We start from the raw sequence: 22,699 nt of genomic DNA, 5'->3' as shown, positions 1-22,699 counted from the left end.
GAAGTTCATCTTGCATTTCAGTGATGCAGAAACAAAACGGATGAGTCACAAAATAAGACTTTCACCCTGTTTCCAGACAGGTTTGGACTGTGCATAAAAGATAAAAACATCAGTGAAGTAGTACATGGACAACATGTAACTAAATGCTACATAAAATCTGTAAAAAAAGGAAAAAAAAAATTCAAGGTGCCGCAATGGCCCAGAAGTTTAGACCACAGCCTGATTGAAATCCTGTGGTGGGCCCTCAAGAGGACTATTTATAGCTTAATGCGCAGAATTAACAATAAACTGAAGTAACATTATAAAGAAGAGCATGTCAAAATTACCCCACAACGAGAAGGACTGATAAAATGAGTTATTTCTGCTACAGGTTCTATTAGCTACTGAATCGTAACGTGGACTACTCCGTCCAGTGGAAAAATGTTCCTTTTCATGACAACTTTCAAGCTTTCTTGAGTTGATCCCTGTTGGGCAAGACTTGTTTTTACAAGCTCCCATGGTGCTCTGCCAGGATAGAACTGGACTGCTGGAAAGCACTCAGGGTGCAGTACTCATTGCAGTACCAGGGAGGCTCCCTTTCTAGGGACGTGTCACTGCAGAGCCAGCAGCCCGAGTCTCCAGAAGGACTCCCTAATTGGGAGTCTAGAACCAGGCTGTTCATTGGGCTCCCCTGAGCTGAGAGTGGAATCATGGTGCTCACAGCGTACGGGACGCCCAGGAGAGTGGTATCACAGACCGAAGGAGTTATGTTGCTGTAGGAGCTGCCCTCCATCACGTGCTGGTCAAAGTGGGGTGGACGACAGTCATCCTCCTGGACTTCTGCACACTTTGTCAAGGTGTCGATCTGAAGCGTTTCCGCTTTTTCTAGCGTGTCTGCTGTGTTTTCTTGCGTAACCACCCAGCTCTGCAATCACAAGGTCAGTTACATCCTAATGACATTAAGTTTGGGACTTTTTTTTCTGTTTTTTACATGAAAAGCTGAACTTACCTTGAAATCTCCCTGGCAGTCACTGTACAGGGTGTGGAAATAGGGAGCCGGAGTTGGGATAAATACATTTTGCTTCCACCTGTGAGCATAGAAAGTGCAATATAGTACAAAAATGACTTTATATGAAACTTAATGTTTTGTGAAGTGAGGCTTTACATGATATAACGTTACTTTTTAACAGGAGCGTAGCAGATCAGTATGACGAATAGCACCAGCCCACAGATGGGAATGAGCACCTTCTTACACATTTCAGAAATGAACATGCGCGTTGACAAACCTGTGTGGGGAACACAATAGAAAATACTGAAGCAGAAGAAATCCAAGAAATCAATTTCTGCTTATGATTGTTTTATCTAAATCTAGCTGCTTTCTTTTTTATTGAGACTCACCATCCGCAGCAGGGTTAGTCCTCCAGTGAGCCTCATCAGACCAGTGACTCCACTCGCCTTGGTACGTAGCCTTATTGGGAATGGACCGTACTCTAGCACTATACTCGGTGTCTGGTTCAAAGTTCTGATCTTCCAAAGAAATACCCGTACTTTGTGTGCTAATTTCACGAATTTTTACCTGAAAGAAATAAAACATAAAAGCATCCCATTAATTTTCAGAAGACAGAAATGCCCTGTTCTGTTCTTCTTTATAAACTTATTTGCAGGTTTAGTGTCATCATTTTCCACAAGAGTATCGATTCTGTCACTAGTTAGATAAACTAATGTAAGTCTACGAGCCGCAACCTACCAACCACATGACGTCACGCTCCTTACTGGCCCTGCACGTTCTCAAAACTAACTTTAAACACTAGTTTAGTTTTTGAGAGCAGGCCTCAATGGTGTAAATTAGCCTTTATATTATTTCATGCCCCAAATTTTGGAACAATTTCGGCCTAATAAAAAGAAGTCGTAAAACCTTTAAATATGTGATCATCTACAGAACATAATACAAGAAGACTCCGAGAATTTAGAGAAAAAGGCCGAAAATTGGTAACACATGCTCCCATTCAGGGACCTGTTTACCCATTCATTTACTAAACTTAAGTGTCCCAGTACTTATGGTCTGCCTTGAATGGTGTAAGTTTTTTAATAGCAGATTTTGACACATTTTACTTTAATAGAAGAAAAAAAAACTGAAGACAAAATTTTTGGCTGCTTTCTGTCTCCCAGATTTATCTCTGACACACATTTATCCAGGCCTAGGGACCATCATTTGGAGCACATCAGCATGCAACACCCTGAATGTAGATTTGAACCAGAGATCTTTTATATGCAAGAGAGGGTGAAAAATAGGGTGTAAAAAAAAAAGACCCTGCGTGCTGGAGTCCGGTCGGCAAAAACTCAAATCTGGCCCAGTAGATGGTTTTGGAACTTGTAAAGGAGGGGATAATTTTTGAACTTTTAATTGTATTATTATAACTGTTAGTAACAGATAAGCAATTAAATAAGAGAAACTTTCCTTCACTTTCCTGTTTTTTCTGCTAACTACTATAAAGACGACTGTTTCTTTTCTCATTTCTTTTTCTCTTTAAATTATTTCTTATTTCATTTGAAATAACAAAATTGTTCTATTAAAATTACAGGACAGTTTGGGCAATGAACTACCAGAACTTTTTCTGTAGTCGTGCTGACAGATTTTTCACTTACTCCAGCAGCATTTCTTTATCATGTAGAAAAACCGAGACAAACACTTGAAACTGCACTTCTTTATCTTACATTGAGATATCGCCGAGATGAAACGTATAGTTAAACTTTACACCAACAGAAAGGGGAATTTCACTACTCTGCCTAATGTTGTAAGATGTGTTTGACATGACTGCACTACTCGATGGAGCTGTTTGCATATAAAATGTGTAAAACCTCTGTTTGATTGTGTCAGATGGTTAAATGCCCTGTTTTAATTCACTTTTAGAGTTTTTACTCGAGCAAGTCCCAGCATGTAGAGGAACTGTGGAAGTGTGAAAACTCGTGCAATGCTCTATTTAATACAAACCTCAACTTGCCAACAGGTATAACCTGAATCTTTGTGCTCACAGAGACAGAATCAGATCAACAAGCGGTGTAAAATGCCTTCAGCTTGAATAAATTCACAGTTTCTGCCGCAAACTGTCGCCACACTGAGCTAACACCCACAGCACTAGCAGATAAAAACACTGCAGCTGTTTGACATCTCAGTTTAGAACTAGATATTTACCAGAAAGTATAGAAGATTTCAATTTTTTATTCTTATTTATATTATTACATTTGGAAAACTGTGGGTTTTTTTTTTTTTTACCTCACAACATAAAAAACAGGTTTTCATTTGTAGATTTTTACCATTCAGTTTTACCCTTTGTCATTCCTGCTGATTAGCTGAAGCATACCTTATGTTCTCCCCTCTTGTAGTAATGGAGCTGATACTCCAGGTTGTTGGGCAGAGCAGTGAAGCTGGTATAATTCTCGTAAGTGCTTTTCCAACCAAAGTGGTGGTGACTTGAGTTGTGGCTGACTGAGAGGCAGCACGGTGCGTTTGGTTTAACTGATAAGAAGATGTGTGACTGTTAAAAAACAATAATTCATACATTTATGAGTCCTGCCAACACAGATGATCATTACGCTGCTTACTGTTGTGCACAGGTAAGTACTGTTCATCTAGCACGTCACAGGTTTCAGACTCCTCATTTGGGTCGTGGCAAAGTGAGATTTTGTATACTTCTAAATCTGCAAACGTATCGTCATTATCGGGCGATGTTGTAAATGTGCAGAAATAGTTCTCTTTGGTGTGTGTCAGCATGCACTTGTACGTTCTGTGAGAAAAAGAGAAGCAGCAATAAGGTGCATGGCGTTAAAGGTGACCCATCATTCTTAAATGCGTTAGTAAAAAGAGTCTCACTCGAAGTCTGTAAAAATGAGCCAGTAGGAGCTGTTGCTGTTTGAGGTGTTTTCTGATGGAGTGATGTTCAGGGAGCAGTAGACGGTGGTTAGGTAATCATTGACACAGTGAAGATTGTAGTCCGCTCCTAGGAAACCCCATAGAAAAGATAGTTATGATTACAGAGCAAAACAAAATGAAGTAGAAACATTTCAAGTCCATGTTTAACTCAAGACTGTTAGTGAATAAGCATGTGCTAGCCAGTCCAGAATAGAATTATATTGTAATAGCTTAAAACACTCATGACTGGCCTATATATACACTGAAATTGTGTTTATATGAGAGACAATGAGATCTGCAGTGTGATTAATGTTCTAATCTAAAGAGAGCTAAAACCATAGATCAGGTGTCAGTATCAGATCAACAAGTCAAGTGCAGCTCTTACAAACGTGCATTAATACTAGTGCTATTTTTTTCCCCCTTTGCGCTACCTTCTCTGCCTCTGCCAAGAAAGCAAACAATTAGAAGCGAAGAACCAACAGGAAGTTTCAGAATTATTCAGAAAGCATTTTTACACAGTCCCTATTGCTTGAAGCAACTGAATCATGATGATTTGCACTTTGATAATACTTTTCTATCTTTTTGAGTGCACACAATTCATGACTTGAGCTGCTGGCTGATCAACGTTTTGGGGTTCAGTGTCTTTCTCAAGGGCAATTTGACATGACGGCATGAGCACCAGGAGATGGACTTAGCAAAATAATGGACAACCTGTACAACGACATAGATCCAGGCATCTCAAAACATCATTTAAGTGCTGCTTTTGATGTATCATGGTTGTTGTAGATTAGCAACTAGGGTGAAATGCACAAAAACAGTAAATAGTTTGTCACTTTATTGTATAATGAAGAACCTCATTTGAGAGCTTAAGCTCATTTAGCCATTTAATCTAGCCGTTATTGCGTTAGTGTTGTTACATCTAGTGCTTTAAAGCTCTTACACTTACATTTTACAGCTGTACAATTGTCTTTTATCTGACGGAAAAACAAAAAAACAAAGTAAGAATTATAACCTGCTAATGGACTTCCATGTAGCCTGACGATGTTGGTAGATTTGAGCAGGAACACAATCAGCAGCGTCGCCTTCATCCTCAGGGGTGGATGCCAATCCATCGCACCAGACGCCAGCTCAGCCCAAAGATTGAGTCATACTGTCCTGACTCTTTTGTAAAGCGGGTTTTAAACGCAGACTGAGAGGCGTAACCGCTCAGGCTTCTCACACAGATAGCTGTCACTCACCACTATCATTGTCACTGGTGGGAGAGGATGTGCTTTTTAAAGAGAGCAGCTTTTTATGAAAGCGTGTGAAAAGAGTTTAACCTAGCAGTGTTTCATATTACAGTCTGTCTGACTGTGCACTTGTTTGCAATTGTCATGAAATCTTTACCAGAGCCCGTTTAGCTTGTTTAGAGGAAGCAAAAGGTGAAGTGCTTTGGGCCGAGATGCTCCACAGCCCACCTGCTGAGGTGCATCTACAGTTTTAAGGTTACTTCATGTAGTAACTTTCTGAATGGGCACAAAGCTGGAAGACACAGCCGTCTTATCATCCAAACTCAGTTTGAATGACTGATGAGCTGATAAGCTGCAAAAACGATGAAGCCTGAGATGCCATGTGACAGAAATGACTATATAAACACCTTTCACTGAGCTCTAAACCTACAGCGTAAGATATCCACTCATTTCTGTCAGACATTCATCTGCTTTAGGGACACAGATTTAAAACACACCTCTAAACACATATTTGTGTGTTAACATTTTCTGCACATTGGCTGTAAATGTCTAAACAGGATTAAGATTTTTACCTTTTGTATACTGCACATCAACATCTTTTGACTTTCATATAATATTTTTTTAAAAGTAGGTTTTCTTTGCTATTTATTCCTGAGTTGTTTTATTCATATTTACAGAAAACAGTACATTTACGTGCTCTTCCTGTGGAATCTAGACAGCAAAAAGCCACGCAGTCCAAGTTTGCATGCCTTAATCTACCTTTAAGCCACCACAGCACTTTCTATATCATTATTATTATTACTTCAATTTAACAAGTAACCTGATATTAGAGTATGCTAATTATTGTGCAACCTGCAAGGGTGTTGTGCAACATGCACTGAGAGCAGATTAGCTGAAATTGGGGTTGTGTACGCCTTTGGTGAAAGATGTTACAAAAGATAAGAGCTGATGGTGAGTTTCACGGCTTCCTCTAGGGTTCATGATTTTGTTTATTTACAAATGTGTAAACACACTCTAGCAGACTGAATCTCACTTTAGCTGGATGTGTCTCATTCATCATGCACTCGTGTTTTTTTTTACGGCCTGAGGGCCCAGTTACATAATGCATCGCCTGCTTTACTTGTGAAGTATGCTGCAGCAAGTATTAGTAGATATTGTGATGGGAATACCCGCAAACATTTTTTTGCGCTATAATACCATTTCAACAGGAAATGAATAAACACAGAATGGCAATGTATAAATGCGATTGCAGAGGTTAGGTTTCAAAAATACCTGTTTACCTCCGATCGTCTTACTTTACCACAGAACGAAACTGAGGCTTATTTTTACTAACTGAAACCCAAATGACTTCTGTCCCCCCCTTTTTCCTGTTAAGCAGCATTAAAACTTGCTTGAGATCAGCAATGGTGATGGTCCTGGGATGGAACTAGTGTTCGAATCTTTATATTGTGCAAGAAGAGAAATCTGCAACGTGCTGCAGTTCTTCTACATCTGATACAGTTTTTTTCCTCTGTTTTTAGTACTTTGATAAAAAAAAAAGTTTCCTTTTCGTGATAAACACTCTGAGATGATAGCAAATAGCTAGAGATGTCACATGTAATCACACTGATACAAATCTGAGAGGCTGATTGAAGCTGCAAAAGTTGTACTAATCAAGTTAATGGAAAAGTCCACAGGCTGATAACACTGTGGGCTTTTTTTGTCACGGAAAATATCAGCAATGTAATGTTTAAATAATAAAATTCATTAAGTAAACATAGAGAACGATTAAATATTTTAAATATGACTCTTCGCACACTTTTAATACTGTTAATGCTGTTAATCAATATTTAATGGGTAGTTTTCACATGGTAATCTTTCACATTTGAAAAGTTCTTTGCACATCTGAGAAATATGAAAAGTAAACCCTTATTTTAACAGTGGTGATAAAATAGTAAACAGCCCTATAAAATAAGTCTCCTCTGATGTCTGTGGCATATTAAATGTATATGTTAGTGTTACAGTCCGGCAGGATACAGAACATGAAAACTGATCCTGTGTGGGGATCTCTTTAAGCACTTGAGGCACACCAGCATCGCTCACTCGCAGGCCAGCTTGCCATCAAAGGATGAGAGGGTGATGGCAAAAGCTTGCAGGGCACACATAGGGAAACTGTAGTCCATCGAGAAGACGTCCTCAGCTACGCGGCCAAACTGCATCACGATGTAGTCCTCTGGAAAAAACAGGAGGGCATTGAAGTTAATGAGCCAAATCGTTTCTCCAGTGGTTATTCAGAGACGGACAATAAGTCGCCCTACCATTGTCAGGGTGGATGATCTGGAAGTTTTTGACAGAGGCCTGGGTGACACGTCCGTGAAAGTTGAGCACGTACGACTGAGTCTGTTCGTTCCAGCTCGGGGATTTGTTCACCAAGGTGACCAGTTTGTCCGTGTTGCCATTTGCATGGCGGGTCAACAGAGTCTCCAGGTCCTGGAATAAGAGGATAAGATAAGTTGATCTGAAATAATTCACTCCTATCACAGGTTTAATAACACTGTGAATGAGTTTTATGTTTTACTTATACATTTTTGGGCCGGATGACCACTCTTTCATCATTCTCCAGCATGCCAGGGATGAGCACCGTCATCTTCCTTGGACCCTTGAAACCCAGCACATTTGTCTCCTGGAATGTGATAAATGGTTGTGATGCATGTTGGAAAGCTTTGTCTGTTCTGCAAATAGCATGCATGTGTGTGTGTGTGTGTGTGTGTGTGTGTGTGTGTGTGTGTGTGTGTGTGTGTGTGTGTGTGTGTGGTACCTACGTAGCAAATTGCTGCTAGCTCTTGCCTCACTGATTCACACTCTTTTATGAAAGGTTTTTTCTCCGGGTTTTCACCTCCATCATAGACTGTGAACTTTGTACCTAGCACATTTGACCTGAAACAAATGAGTCCTATCACAATCATGATCTAAAACAATTTGAGCTAGCACACACACCACAGATGCTTTGATGCTCACTTATTTTTTCCGGTAAGTCAGCATTGCAGATCTTTGTTAGGGAAAAGGCCAGAGTGGTGACAAGTGCTTTTAAACCCCAACTATTAGCCGGGCTCACTCTTCAGATGGCTGTCAGTTCACTTTGGTCCAGATTGGAACATCAGCAATCACAGATGGAGTGCAGTGGCTTTTTTTTTTTTACACATTCGTGGTGCTCTCACACTAATCTTATGGTGCTTTTTCTTGAGTTCTTTATGTCTGTAGCTGGAGCCTCCCATGTGTCATAGATTCTATTGCAGGGCAAATGATTTCTGGCTAAGCCAGACAGGTTACTGTGCATTTGAAGTGTTAATAATAATAATAATAATAATGGATACTTTATTGATCCCCATGGGGAAATTACTTGTTTTTCTCTGCATTTGACCCATTCACTCAGTGAAGCAGTGGGCAGCCCACTAAGCAGGCGCCCGGGGAGCAGTGTGTAGGGACGGTACCTTGCTCAGGGGTACCTCAGGGTAGCCGTTAAGTGGATTCGAACCGCCGACCTTCCGATCATGGGGCGACCAACAGTTCTAAGGAACAGTTGTTAGACATAAGGCAACTGGGCACGTGCCTGACACGAGCTCTGAGTATCATAAAGGAAATGTGAAGGAGTGTGTACTTTGGTAGTGGTGAAGTGGGAGATCTGTGCAAGATATATGACGGACGCTGCTCGACTGAAGCCAGTTTACTTTAAAACCACGCAGATATTTCATACCTCTCAAAGAAGCAGTCAGCTGGTATAATAAAGCAGACCCTTTCCTGCTCTGTTCAGCTGTCATGAGAACAGTTTGACCATATGGCATGTAAGAAGTGCCAATCCATCTTACTGGAGGTGCTTTGGAGGTGTGAAACGCCTCCAGATTACCTTAACAAACTTACAGCGAGAGTGGCAAAGGTCGGCATGGCTGTGAATGCTGCAGATAAGACAATTCTTTAAAGAAAGCAAAGTAAAAATCACAACTTTTACTTTGCTTTACTTTTACTATAACTCGCTGAATTAATTTTTATGAAAAACCTGAATTTTCTATGTAAATAAAAAGGTTTAAAAAGTGAGTTCAGCTGTCCAAAGATCTCCAAGGAATTTTGGGATGAAAATGACCGAGGTTACAACCGATCAGAGCTGTGGCACAAGACCAAAAGACCAGATCATACTACATTTTTTCATTTTAAATGGTGAAATCACCTTAGTTTTCCTATGTAGGAGTTTGTATCTCTGGATAGATTTGTGGGGTCAGTAGAGATGAGATAGTTGGATGTTTTGCACTTCTTTCTCTTTCGGCCCGCCATTAGAAACACCTAGAGGTGGCACAGTGGTTAAACAGAGGGAGAGAATGATGCTTTGACACAAATACGACAGCAAAATGAAATTACTGTAGCTAAAATCAGTGCACCAACCCTCTTTCCATCCTCTTTCTCCATGTGGAGGTAGTAAGTTGGGTAAATGCCCTTCTCCATGCCTCTCCTGTCCCTCGTGACCCTGCACTGGATCGTCACATCTCTAGGAGCAGGACGTAAGGCAAACTTCTCAAGATCTTCCACTGATATTGGAGAAGTTGGCTGAAAAGAAAAAGGATGTAAATGATTTTTTGAGATCTTTTCCATTTGTTTTTTTGTTTGTTTTTGCTTCTTGCGCCTGTAACGTCTTACTCTTTCATTAGATTCACTGGCTGTAGATGAACTCTCCCTGTAGTTGGAGTTCAGGGACGCTAGACTTCGTGTAGTTTTCTCTGCTTTGTGTGACTTTTTCTCTTTTTTCTCTTTCTCTTGGACCTCCTCGTCTTTGCTCTCGTCACTTATTTGGCATCTGGCTATGGAGATAAACAATGACAATGTTCTTTTATAAAACTTTAAAGAACCGGGGATCATACAGAATACCTCCAGATGTTGATTCTGTTCATCTGGACGTGGCGTTTTGTGGGAGAAACGTTTCGTCAGTCGAGACTGAAGAAGTCACTTGGATGAGTGACGAAACATTTCTCCCACAAAACGCTACGTCCAGATGAACAGAATCAACTTTTGGAGATTTACTTTCCTGGATGATTGAGAATGCATCAAGACATCATGCAGAACAGATTTTTCTCTCACATGTGTCCAGGTCTTTTTTCCTTTTAGGTGTTTGAGAAGCATTCCTCTGAAGCCCATCTTCTTCTTCTTCTTCTTCTTCTTCTTCTTCTTGTTCAGCTTCACTTTGATCTTGTTTAGTCTTCTCTGGGCTTACCTCTGCTGACACTGCTTCAGACGTTAAAGCCTCCTGTAGGTTCTTCTCTGTAAAAGAGCAGACATTTGCATAAAGCTTGATGTGAAGCTCCTTTAATTTAATGGAAGTGGGTTTTTTCTTGTTAGATGCAAAGCTCTTAGAGTGGAAGTGTGAATTTGTTTTATTACTTTTGCGCTCTTGTTTGGTTGTCTTATTTGTCTTCGGTGCGTCGACAGAGTCTTTGCTCTTCTTCTTTGTTTTTTTCTCCTTCTTCTCCGTGTCTTTTTCTTTCTTCTTTTCCTCTGTCTCTTCCACCTCTGAAAAAGCAGTTAGTTGCTGATCAATAGGCGTCTGTAACGAACAGCGTTCATCAAAGCACGGGACAGTTTCTTACATGACCGCTTACGTTTGGCTTTGTCCTTTTTCACATCTTTCTTCTTTGTCTTTTTCCCTTCCGCTTGGGCTTCGTTGGCCCCTTCGTATTTCACCTCAGGCTCTCTGTCAATCTCCAAGTTCATTTTCTTGGGAACGACTGGCTTCTCTGCAGGCATCTCATCTAACTCCACATTTGCTGTTGTGTCACCTTCACCAAGTGTAATCACATCCAGTGGGTTATCATGGGCATGCTCAACTTGATCTTCAAAATAAGCAAAAAACAAACAAACAAAAAAGATTTATAAATGATGAAAAAATAAAAAATTAAATCACACATTGTAAAGACATGTTTAGTTTTTTTTAAATGATTTATTCTAATTAATTATTCTAACACCAACCACTAAGAGAAGTGCTACTCAGTGATTGGCTGATCAACAGAGGCGTCTCATCAGAGTGGACAGCTTTGTGCTTTCGATTCTTCTCTCGAGTGTCCCGGTTGGTCAACACCATTTGAGAATCAGCTCTCTTCTTCTGCTGCTTCTTCATCAAAAGGGTTCGCTGTGGGTCACACATCAGACAAACTCAGTCTCTACACAGTGTTCACACATGGAAATATATTTACATAGATATGGTCCAAATGGGCTCTTGAGAGTCATTAATAAAACAATGTTCTGCTTTCTTTCTCATGCAACTGAATTCAGTTGAATTCAATTTTATTTATGTATTGCCAAATCACAACAACAGTCACCTAAAAGTGCTTATATTTAAGGTAAAGACCCAACAGTCAGAGGACGAGCACTTGGCAACAGTGGGAAGGAAAAACTCCCCTTTACCAGGAAGAAAGCTCCAGGAGAACCAGGCTAAGGGAAGGGCTCTGGGAAGTTAGATAGTGAGTTGTAGTGGTTTTAATTCTGGACAGCCTAAATGATTGCTCATGCACCTGCATTTTCATTTTCACAGTTTACTACACTAATACTGCTAGTTCTTAATTTAGGATTAGTACTTTACTACTATGGGTTACGTGCTGACGTGACTACTATAGGGCATATATGTAAAGCTTAAATAGATCAAAACCGCATACTGTATAGCATAAACGTGTCTGGGACTTGAAGTTTAGCAGCTCAGGAAACAGCAGGTGGTTCTGACACAGACTGTGACCTTTTCCAACTGGAGAAAGATTTTTTTTTTAAATGTATCTATTTTTGTAAAGCTATGCTTAAATGTTAGTACTTGTGAGCAACAATTGACAAAATTTTAGTGTTTGCTCCAGTCTCACTGTGACAGTCTTGCATGCTTTTTACAAAATGGTAAAACCTATGTAATGTTTGCAATTACGATTCTTGTACCAGTGGAAACTAGAATATATAAAAGATATATTTAAATTATAATCATTGTATCTTCACCTGGTTGTCCAGCTTCTGTTGTCGTATGTCGGGCTCCTCCATGTCCGGGTAAAACCTCCCTATTAACTGATGAAGCAGTCACTAGATGAATCAGAGTATCTGCAAACAAAAGATGAAGTCCACCATCAACGCTCAAGGTGAGAACAATTAAAAAATGTCGACTGTGTCCAGAGAAAAACCCACTACGTGCAATTAAGGACGGAAAGCGGGTGTTTGATTGTGCCGCCCAGCTCCATCTGCCAGTCTGTCCACCTGCGTGCAGCAGAAGGCAAAGTAGATTAAATGGGGATAATGTTCTTAAACTGCAGCGGCAGCTCAGTCAGGGTGACGAGCAGCCTGTTGAACAGGCTTTCCATACTACTTCATGAAGATGTTAAGGCCTGCAGCAGAAACGTGAGGCAAGAGAAACAGGAATGTGGTGCCCCCATCCACTCCCAGCTCCTCCATCACTTACCCCGTAAACAAACACGGAAGCCACAGCAGTCGCACAGATAGCCCCCAAAGCTTCTCGCTATTAGGTTTTCTATGCATCGCTTTGGATTCAGTTAATGACACCCCCCCCCCCCCCCCCAAAAAAAACCCCCCAAAACATAAACATAAACAAAAAACAAAAAAACAAAAGCACACAGCTGTTGACAGAAAACTCAGGCAGGTTTATGGCGTTGCCATGGTTACAGCTTCACGCAGCGATGGAGAGCTTAAAAAGAGTTCCAAACCCAGCATCTTTAATTTTCTTTTATTTATCACACAACAGCCTGGCTCATTACATCTTTCGCCTGCAATTTTTTTTCTCTCTGTTTATTTTTAGATTTAACTTTCGACTCTTCATCCTGCATTATGTTGGCACTACGTTTGGCATAACGATCCGAAAACATACAGCCAAAGGTCGTTAGCCTCCTATTTTCAGCCACAAGAACAAGAAATCCAACAGCAGATGGATGACTCCCACAGAGCGCTGATCTCATCATCATGGGTTTAACCGAGGACTTGCAAATGTACCAAGTGATGAGGTTTTTAATTAATTCATTATTATTGTTTTGGTTTTCTTTTTGTTTTGTTTCGTTGTGTGCGTGTGTGTGTGTGTGTGTGTGTGTGTGTGTGTGTGTGTGTGTGGGGGGGGGGGGGGGCACTTCACTTTACATTAAATTATAAGATAATAACAAATCAGTGCGGCTCATGCCGTTACCTTTAAGAGCATTGCTGCATAAATAAGATCTATTAAATTATATAACATGGTGTATAATAATGTGATAAACAGTAAAGAAATGTTTATTTTGTTGTTTTATTTTGTAGGACACTGAACCGGAAAAAGAAAAAAGTGGCCTGTTGCTAGGATACAGGTGGCTAACAAAACGGAGCATACTCCAGGCAGATTTATTTTCTGATATATTTTCTTTAAACTGTAAAACATGTTTTGAAGTCTGTCCATTTTAACTATAGCTAGTTATTTCACCTAAAGAAATAATAACTTTTAAAAATGGATGGGACAATTAAGGTATGCTCTTCAAGTTTTATTCGCTGCTTCTGTGTTCGGTTCTCTTTACTTCCTACTCATTTAGCCTCTGTTAATTAAAAAAAAACAATTTTGGCATAAATATTCATGTTACATCTTACAATTGACAGAGCTTTTATTATTATTTGTAATGGATTACAATGTATAAAAAGCATCGTTTTCTTTTGTAGCTACCACATGACCTGAAAGCTAAAGTGATGCTATGGTGAGAGCTGGGTCACACACACGGTGCAGATCATTTTCGTTAGCTTCCATTTTATTTACACTTTGCCTGCCTGATTGTAATATTTATCCATGAATCTATTTCCCTCAGGACAGATGTAAGCTACCATGATATGGAAGAGATCAACAAAATGCAATCCATTCCCGATCTGGAGAGGTTTCTGTCACTCATTTATAAACAATAATCACTCAATTATAGGGCACAGACGTTATTTAGGGGGGGTTACTTGTTCTCCTCTGTGACAGTGCTCTGTGCAGTGTGCTTCGAGTTGACCTCCCTGAACCCAGAAAGGGAGTTCTTCTGGAGCTGTACGTTCAGACGGTGCTTTTCTGCAGAGAGCACAGCTTCAACAAAGAACAAACGTCTACTCTCTTGTCCATTATCAAGTCAATTCATGAAGCCAACGTGGGTAAGCAAAGTAGCTTTATCTTAACTATGTGTAGTCAGCAAGGCGGGGGTCTATGTGGCTTTGAAAATGATGTGTTTAAAATCAAAACAGTACAAATGATCTCTTCTCACAACATTTGTTTAGCGCAGACTCAACTCTTCTGTTAAGTCTGTAAAAAAAATACAGTATTTAGGCAATTGAAGGAAATACTGTACAATCTTATGAGTCAGTGATTAACTCAGTAAGATTGTTGACCTAGTGTCACGTGACTTGCATCACCACCATTAAATGCCAAAGTATCCTTTAACTTTACATGACATGTGTCTGAACCTCCTTTCTTGCAGAAACTCCACTCAATAACTCGGAGCAGTGTTTCAAGTACTGCAGAGAGCTTCTGTTATGCCACTCAGTCAGGGTGTGTGCAAAATTTGGCAGTCACTGTTTCATTTTCAAACTCATACAGATCCACGACTGTAATGCTGATTCATAGTGTGTTTGTGTGTGCGTGTGTGTCTCCCCTCTACAGCGGCCTCCGTTCAGCATCAGCCTCTTCAATGCTGATGAGGTTAACCGTGTCTTAACATACATCCTCAACAACTACATGAAACACTACAAGCTATATAAATATATCTTTACCACACAGGTAAATGTCATGAATTAACTGACTTGAGTTTTCAGTATTTGTCATTAGGTAAAGTAAAATGTATTTCTAAAGCACATAGATTGTATTTAGTGCTACATGCTTGTTTGTGAAATAATAAATTATATCACAAATATACAAACAAACAAATATAGAATAGAATAGAATAGAATAGAATAGAATAACCCTTTATTGTCATTGTCATACAAGGAAATTATGGGTGCTCCACGACAGCTGTGCAGGAGTAAAAAAAAATAAAATAGTAAAGACATCAGGAATATATAGGAACAGAAGAGATATATACAAACTAGAGGAATATGTATATATGTATGTACAAAGCAATAGAAAGGCACACAATGGAGAGCAAAGTGCTTGGAGATAGTGCAAAGAAAAGACTTGGTCTGAATAGATTCTGAGTGGCTAGAGGTGGGTGGGTGTGTTGTGGGGGGATAGTGTTAACAGTCTGAATGGCCCAGGGCAAGAAGCTGTTAGTGAGTCTGGAGGTGCCTACCAGGGGTCACCTGTGATGGCCCTGGTTTTTCCTGAGACAGGAGGATCTGGTGATGGCCTCCAGGGGTGGCAGTGGGCAGCCAATGATTTTTTTGGGCCATGTTAGTTACCCTCTGTGCAGCTTTCCTGTTCTCAGTAGTGCCCCCTGTGTACCAAATACATTTTAAGTAAGTTTTTTTTCCACCAACAGGTGAATCTTGATCTGTCTTTGAGATACTCTGGGATGCCGGATATTGGATCCCCTACTGTGGAGGATTCTTCTGCGCCAGGTAAAAAGCAAAGTTTTTAGTAGCATTAAAGTTACATATAGCAGGGGAGAGCAATTATATTTTATTCTCGCCTTTATTCTCCCCTGTTCCCTTTTTTCTTTCTCCCTCTTTCTTTTACCCTCCTGCCTGTCAGTTTAGACAATGCCATATCACACATATACTGTATTAACAGAAATAACACGAATAGAAATGAATAAACAAAAACAGATAAAAGTAACACACGAAGAAGAGCCTATAGAGAATTTACAGAGTTCATCTTGGAAAAGCAAACGTGTTTGGCACAAACAAAGCTGTCAGACAATGAAGACAAAAAAAGGAAAAGCAATCTGAAATCATACAGTGTTAAGATAAGAAAGAAAGTAAATTCAGATGTTTTCAGTCGCATTGCCACAGATGCATAAAATGAAGCAACAAGCTACGCAGTCTGCCTTTACAAACATTTGTGAAAGAATGGGTCGCTCTAAAGAGCTCACTGAATTTGAGCGTGGCGCTGTAATAGGATGTCGCCATTGCAACAACTCATTTTGTAAAAATTTTTCTCTCATACATATTCTACCATCACCTGTAAGTGAGATTATTGCAAAGTAGACGCTTTTAGGAACTGCAGAAACCCAGCCAATGCTCTGCTGGCTCACTTAACTGCAGAGCTCCGACCCTTCTCTGGAATTATCACCAGTACAGAAACAGTATGCCGGGTGCTTCATGGCATGGATTTCTTTGTATAGCTGGCTCAGAAATTCAGTTCATGTAGTGTATAAAAATCGTCTTCTACCTCTTTGCAGTGACTACATGTGTGATCCAATCTTGCACAGTTGTGGTTAGAGTGAAATTGGATCAGATGTACTCTTGCAAAACATTCTTAATCTCCTTTTCACTTCCTGTGGAAATGAATATTAAAAGAAAAAAAAAAAAACTCCTCCAATCCAGCACCTGCCTTGTTATGTGTTGCATTAAAAATGGGATATTTAGAAAAAAAAAGTAAAAAAAAAAAAGTACTGAGCTATATTTATTATTACTTTTATCCGACCAGGTGTTGAGAATGAGACAGAGGCGGAAGATGGGACGTCTTCTGAAACACAGCAAGCCTCCATCGCGGCCCCAGCAGGTAAAAATCACGGCAGCGCAGCAGTTATGCTGCAGGCATAACTTTTACAGTCCAACACAGCCCAAGCAAAGTCATGCAAGGAACGGCTTCATTTCCTCTCTTTCAGGAGCCACATCTGAGCTGAAGGCGCTGATAGAGCAACAAGTCAGAGAGCAGATGATGCTTGTGTCTGGGCAACTAGATCAGCGGATTAAAGAAAAAGCATCTCAGCAAAACAGTGCTTTAGATTACTCACAGAACAGCCACAAAGCCAAAAAATAACACACTTTTTTTTACCCCATCTAGATAGGTGGTAGATTTCAAATAAAGCACTCCTACAAAGCAGCACGATTAAAACATTTGTTTTATTGTCAATAAAACCATTTTTCTCCATGTACAGCACAACATACTTTATACCTGCATTTATATAATTACATGTTTTTTTCCCCAAACAGGCACTTCCAGGAAATCAAAAGAACGTAATTCTCTCTAGATGAAAGAATGAACTGAGTTAGGAATGGTGCTTGTTAGTTTTACAGTCGCAAACGATGTTCACAGTTAGTCTTGAGTGGGTTTCCTGTTGAGGAATGCTTGCATGCATGAAACACGACAAACACTCCAAATATTTAACTTGAATATTTCACACATGTGCCCCAGTGCTGACTCGTAATACTGGCATATATGTAAATCTGAGCTTTAACGCAGCACTTCTATGTACCTGTATGTGTCTAATAAAGGAGACTTATTATGCTTTTTCCTTATTTTCTGCTGTTTTTGTAGTATTACAATGTTACGTGTTATATTAAAGTTTCAGGTAATAAGGAAGAAAGTTGGCTTAATGGTCGTGTGGCCTGAAGGTTTGCACTAATGCGCAGTAAAAGACATACAAGTGTTTTTATGAACCGTGAATCATGCAAAGCTACTCAAGTAGAGTCAATATGAGCATACTAGGTATATAACTAATAACTAATCTCAGTGCTTTGATTTCCACTTAACCTACACAGTGCTTTCTCTACATCAGAGGGGTCAAACACACACACTGTGGGCCACTCGTCTTGTAAGTCGTTAAGAGCGACACTTAATTTCACCATCATCTGTTTAGTAAATGTAGGATTTATTAAATACATAATTGTACTCGCCGCTAAAAGAAAAGGAACATTTTTAAGATTTTTTTTAAAATAGATTTTTATTATGAAACACTTTTACTTGCGATCAAATTGGGCTGCATGTGGCCCATGAATTAAAATGAGTTTGACGCCACTGGCCTACTCAGTTATAACGGACGATTAACACATAAAATCCTAAATATATATTATGATGAGTTTTACTAAAGAGATCGTGCAAGGTGTCCTCAACGGCAAATTGCACTGCAAACCGGATGACCTGACAGGGAGTTTCAGACAACAACAGATAAGGAATATTAAGTGGTGCATGCTTATCTTGAACTTTCAGAGCCACGATGCGCATTAAGGCACACAAAGATCCCCCGTCCCTGCATTCCTTATCTTGAAACAGTAACTCGATGGAGCAAACACCGCAATGACAGCACATGCAAACGGATACATAAAAGCGTTTTTGAGCGACGAGGTTGACCTTTTATGTTTCAAACTCCTCCAGCTCTAGCAGCATGATCTTAGCAGTGTTCTGAAAGAGGGCTGCTCGGTTCTGCTGCTCCCCTTTCTTGACCCAGTGCCCGTAGATCCGGAAGGCGCAGCCGTCGATGAGCTTGCGCACGCCGCGGATGGAGTAAGGATCCCTCGCCAGCACCTCTCGGGTTAGCGGCCGCACCCTGCGGTAGCGGCTGTACATCCTGATGCAGGCGAGCACGCTCACTATCAGAACCTGGATGCATGGAAGCATGTGGAAGTTATTTCCTTTTTCCACAGACAGTTTAAATCAGCGGCAATAACAATGCTGGGCTAACACAGCGGCTCACCCTAAACGTCTTTCTGGGGCTGAAGAGCCTCACATCCTCCCGCTGGTACTGCCTGAAGAAGGAATGGGCCAAGGCTTGCTCAGCAGTGAGACGGTTAGCTGGGTCCACCACCAGCAGCCTGGATATCTGAGTATCACAAGCACAAAGATTACAGAAGTACACACGAATGATTTAAGAGATGCAAATACTGCAATATGATTTATTCTTTGCACTGAAAATGTCAATATTAGGGTTGCTGCAGTACAGAATAAGCTGACTGTATGAGCTTACCAGATCCTTCACAGTGTCAGACCGGTCGTCCCACTCTGGGGAGCTGAACTGATAGCGACCCTCCATTATCATCCTCAGCATCAGCATCTGCTTACGGTGCCAGAATGGAGGCGAGCCAGCTAGTAAGGTGAAGAGGATGACTCCACAGGCCCAGCTTAGAAACACACACCATGCAAATGTTAGAAACGGCAGTGAGAAGTAGCACGTTTGTAAATCTCCGCCGAACAAAGACAGACTCACAGATCGACCTCCTTGCCGTAGCCTGGGTGCATTTCATCCATGGAACACTTTAGTATTTCGGGCGCCAAATAACCAGGTGTCCCACAGAGCTCTGATTATAACAGAAAAGATTGTTTTAAACTAATAATGGATGAACACTTGTCACAGGATATGCTCATGATCCACAGCCATACCTCGAAGCTTCTCCCCAGGTTGTAGCTGCACGGAAAAACCAAAGTCAGAGAGTTTGATATGGCCATAATCGTCCAGGAGAATGTTCTCCGGTTTCAGATCCCGGTGTACGATGTTGAGGGAATGAAGGTATTGCACGGCCTCCAGCAGAGCTCGCATCATGCTCCTGTAAAGAACCGAATACACACATTTGATCCGTGTAAAATAGATTTCGTCCGAGCGTGTCTAAGGTTCAGAGTAAACACTGTGTAATATGTTTGTGTAATTTTAATCATATCTTTGGCTTGATTATTCATGGGATACACAACATTGCTGGCTTCACCAAGTGATTAAAATGAGTGGGTATAAAATGAAAATCTTAGAGAATCAGAGCTTCTCAGAAATAAAGATGGGTGGAGAGTCAACAATCTGCAAAAACCTGCATCTAAAAATTGTGAAGCAATTTTAGAATAATGTTCCTCAATGAGTTGCAAAGACTTTGAATACCTCATTATCTACTATACATAATATGAACTCCCATAACCTCAACTCAGAGAATCTGGAGAAATCTCTGTACGCAAGCAACAAAGCTAAAAAGCAGCACTGCGACTGTGATCTTGCACATCTGGAAAGGCAACATCTGTGATGAAATGTATATACAAGTTTTAGAGCAACATGTGCTCCCATCCAGACATTTTTTCTGGGAAGGCCTTGCATTTTTCAGCAGGACAATGCTAATAACAAACACTACAAAACTACAACAACCACCCCAAAAACATGAGTGTTTTTCTTTTTTAAAGCTGCAGCTTTGAGGCTTCGGCTTTTTTGATGTGAGATTAAGTTGGGCTGCGTGACACGAGATTAAAAGTGGGAGTCGACACCAAACGTGTGATTATATTTAGATATTCAGCAGCTCTTTAACGCAGAGCTGCTCGCTGGATAACTTTTAAATAAAATCTTGAAAGGCGGCATATTTTGCAATATGGTCTGCAGAAACAGAACTTTATGATGTGCCCAATGCAAAATGCTGCTAGTATTAATTAATACAGATATAGTGCAGTCATGCTGCGGCTCACCTGGTTTCCTTCTCACTTAAGGTAACTTTTTCTGTGAGGTAGTCAAACAGCTCTCCACGTCTCATGCTGTCAACAAAAGACAGCAAATTGACAAATGTTGTTGAAAAAAAATTGAATTTCAGGTTGGGAGTGTAAAAAGTATTTAGTTTAATAGTTTTTTGTCCTCATACTCACAGATCAAACACCAAAAATATGAATGTAGCAGACTCATAGGAATCAATGAGGGTGACTAAAGGGAATGAAACAGAAGAAAACTTTAACACTTACCAAACTTTATGGAAAGAAATTTTATGATTCCTTAACAAAAGGAGAGAGAACAGCAACGTACTGATGGAGGGGTGTCCCTTCACCATGTTGAGCACTTGGATCTCTTTCAGCGTGGAAATTTTCACCTCCTCCAACTGCTGGATTGTCATCTTCTCAGCTGTGATCTCGATAATCTTCACCGCCAGCTCCTGGCCCGTGTGTCTGTGCACACACCTGCGCACCACACTGCTCACACCCCTGACAATGAGCATACAATACAGTGCATTTTCAACATTATTAAAGAAATGACACGGTTTTAAAAATGTACACAGTAGCTCTGTGTACAGTATTTGTGCACAGTATTTGCCCCATTCCACTTACATGTTTCAGATCATTATACTCATTTTAATATTAGACAACGATAACCTGAACATACTTTTGTTCCACTCTTCTTAGAATTCAGATGTGGACTTGCTGGTGTGTTTTGGATCATTGTTCTGCTGCATAACCCGTGTGGGCTTGAGTGTCAGTGGCTTAACAGACTGCTGTACATTCTCCTTCTGGATCTTCTGGTAGAGCGCAGAATTCATTGTTTCATCAATTATAGCAAGTTATTGAGGTTCTGAGGCAGTAAAGCAGCTCCTGGGGCAAGTTAGGCCCACAGTTCTTTAGATGTAGCTCTGGGTTCTTTTGTGACGTCCTGGATGTTGTCGGTGGCATCTTGGAGTCATTTTAAGGCCGGCCACTCCTGGGAAGGTTCACCGCATTTTCAGGTTTTCTCCATTTCTCCATGGAGTTCCAAAGGCTTGTTTTTGTAACTCTTTCAAGATTGATAGATGTCAGTAACTTTTTTTTCCACCTTTAATAAACAAAAACTGCATTTAAGATAAGATAAGATAAGATAAGATAAGATAGAACTTTATTAATCCCTCGGGTGGGTTCCTCTGGGAAATTCGATTTCCAAAAAAGCACAGCACCGACAGAAGTTACAGAGTTATACACACACACATATATATAAATACAGAGACAATATAAATAAAATATACGAAGGGGATAAATAGAATAAATAGGAATAAAAATAAAAATACAAGTGAATTGCACATTTCAAGTATTGAGTCTATTGCACCGTTGACTATTTACAAAAGTATTGCACAAAAGGTATTGCACAGTGAGGTGAAGAGGCACTACAGCTTAGTTGTTCCCTCCTTTGTCCTCCTGTTTCCCCTCCCTCTCCCCTCCCTCTCTCCTCCTTTCGAATTTATTTGGGTTATCTTTGTCTAATATTTAAAATTTATTGATGATATGAAACATACAGTGTAACAAATATGAAAAGCAACGACAGCAACAAACAAATCACGATGGATGCTTTTTAACAGCATTGTATATCTATTTTGGTTGACTTACCTGCCAATCACCTCTTTAGGATCATACTTCTGATAAAACTCCTTGGCCCCCACCCAGTCTGGTAGTTCGTCCCCAACAACGATGTCTTTGGTCATGTTTACAGCTTATGGAGCTGTTAAAAAAAATAGTCACGTGTCTTAGTTTGTACCAGTGGTTCTGAATAAACAGGAACTAGTTACCTAACTCTTGTGCCCTTAGCTTTAGTTTAAATCTAGTTAGCAGGTCAAACGTGTATACACACATCTCCTCCTCGACCTATTGTTATTTAGAAGTCCATCAAAACGGTTAGGTAACTGTCTTTGCTATGGCCTTGATACAGCAGCAGGTTCACTGACCGAACAGGAAGCTACTCACCATTTATGCAATCAAACGACAAGACAGAGAGGGAAACGAGGAATCAGGAAGCCCTCTCAGGTCGAGGAATCTATAGTGAAGCCATAACGTGTGCGATTAAGCGGCTACAGTAACGAAATTAGCTACCGTTAATGTTAACAGCAGTTAGCTATCACCTGAGCACTGTTTACATTCTGGTCACAGTCCTGGAAGTTATTATTACAGTGTGTCGCAGGAGCGCCCCCGAGAGGCCGGAGGGGACGTGACAGCATGGTTTGCATTTTTGAGGTCTCGAATACACTCTCC

General features: G+C 40.4%; 4 protein-coding genes across 13 annotated transcripts; 1 reads left to right on the top strand and 3 right to left on the bottom strand.

Moving 5' to 3' along the window:
- Window positions 1-5: 5 nt before the first annotated feature.
- On the bottom strand, window positions 6-5,253 carry LOC146663364 (interleukin-21 receptor). The gene is made up of 8 exons (XM_085416092.1): window positions 4,902-5,253; window positions 3,851-3,977; window positions 3,583-3,764; window positions 3,342-3,496; window positions 1,378-1,555; window positions 1,160-1,265; window positions 989-1,067; window positions 6-904 (listed from the first exon to the last, which is right to left on the bottom strand). Exons 1-8 carry the CDS (start codon window positions 4,999-5,001, stop codon window positions 485-487), a joined length of 1,347 nt encoding a protein of 448 aa, XP_085272218.1. The 5' UTR covers window positions 5,002-5,253; the 3' UTR covers window positions 6-484.
- cfap119 (cilia and flagella associated protein 119) lies at window positions 781-17,020 on the top strand. Of its 7 annotated transcripts, none has more exons than XM_085416100.1 (10): window positions 781-917; window positions 12,920-13,121; window positions 13,795-13,829; window positions 13,943-14,003; window positions 14,093-14,256; window positions 14,580-14,650; window positions 14,762-14,878; window positions 15,576-15,654; window positions 16,685-16,759; window positions 16,866-17,020. In XM_085416100.1, exons 4-10 carry the CDS (start codon window positions 13,960-13,962, stop codon window positions 17,018-17,020), a joined length of 705 nt encoding a protein of 234 aa, XP_085272226.1. In that variant the 5' UTR covers window positions 781-917; window positions 12,920-13,121; window positions 13,795-13,829; window positions 13,943-13,959. The 7 variants fall into 7 exon arrangements, with proteins under 7 accessions (XP_085272226.1, XP_085272224.1, XP_085272222.1 ...); XM_085416098.1 differs by having other exon boundaries at window positions 13,938-14,003; XM_085416096.1 differs by having other exon boundaries at window positions 13,795-13,852; window positions 13,938-14,003.
- LOC146663363 (uncharacterized) lies at window positions 6,525-12,924 on the bottom strand. 4 transcript variants are annotated; one of them, XM_085416091.1, is made up of 12 exons: window positions 12,112-12,924; window positions 11,107-11,266; window positions 10,740-10,970; window positions 10,522-10,650; window positions 10,222-10,401; window positions 9,784-9,944; window positions 9,532-9,693; window positions 9,320-9,432; window positions 7,920-8,034; window positions 7,682-7,780; window positions 7,416-7,587; window positions 6,525-7,330 (listed from the first exon to the last, which is right to left on the bottom strand). In XM_085416091.1, exons 1-12 carry the CDS (start codon window positions 12,151-12,153, stop codon window positions 7,197-7,199), a joined length of 1,698 nt encoding a protein of 565 aa, XP_085272217.1. In that variant the 5' UTR covers window positions 12,154-12,924; the 3' UTR covers window positions 6,525-7,196. The 4 variants fall into 4 exon arrangements, with proteins under 4 accessions (XP_085272217.1, XP_085272215.1, XP_085272216.1 ...); XM_085416089.1 differs by having other exon boundaries at window positions 10,222-10,650; XM_085416090.1 differs by having other exon boundaries at window positions 9,532-9,944.
- A 64-nt stretch (window positions 17,021-17,084) lies between the features above and the next one.
- Window positions 17,085-22,622, bottom strand: phkg2 (phosphorylase kinase, gamma 2 (testis)). The gene is made up of 10 exons (XM_085416093.1): window positions 22,415-22,622; window positions 22,061-22,172; window positions 20,739-20,914; window positions 20,585-20,639; window positions 20,411-20,476; window positions 19,358-19,521; window positions 19,185-19,275; window positions 18,945-19,098; window positions 18,675-18,800; window positions 17,085-18,580 (listed from the first exon to the last, which is right to left on the bottom strand). The coding sequence occupies exons 2-10, from the start codon at window positions 22,153-22,155 to the stop codon at window positions 18,335-18,337; spliced, it is 1,173 nt and encodes a 390-aa protein (XP_085272219.1). The 5' UTR covers window positions 22,156-22,172; window positions 22,415-22,622; the 3' UTR covers window positions 17,085-18,334.
- Between the last annotated feature and the right edge of the window lie 77 nt (window positions 22,623-22,699).

Source organism: Rhamphochromis longiceps, linkage group LG8 (assembly GCF_057381845.1).
Source record: "Rhamphochromis longiceps isolate RC_006_pf linkage group LG8, R_longiceps_female_GT1.1, whole genome shotgun sequence".
In the NCBI taxonomy this organism is placed as follows: domain Eukaryota; kingdom Metazoa; phylum Chordata; class Actinopteri; order Cichliformes; family Cichlidae; genus Rhamphochromis; species Rhamphochromis longiceps.
The sequence above is the reverse complement of the archived record's forward strand: the minus strand, read 5'-3'. Positions and strand labels throughout refer to the sequence as shown.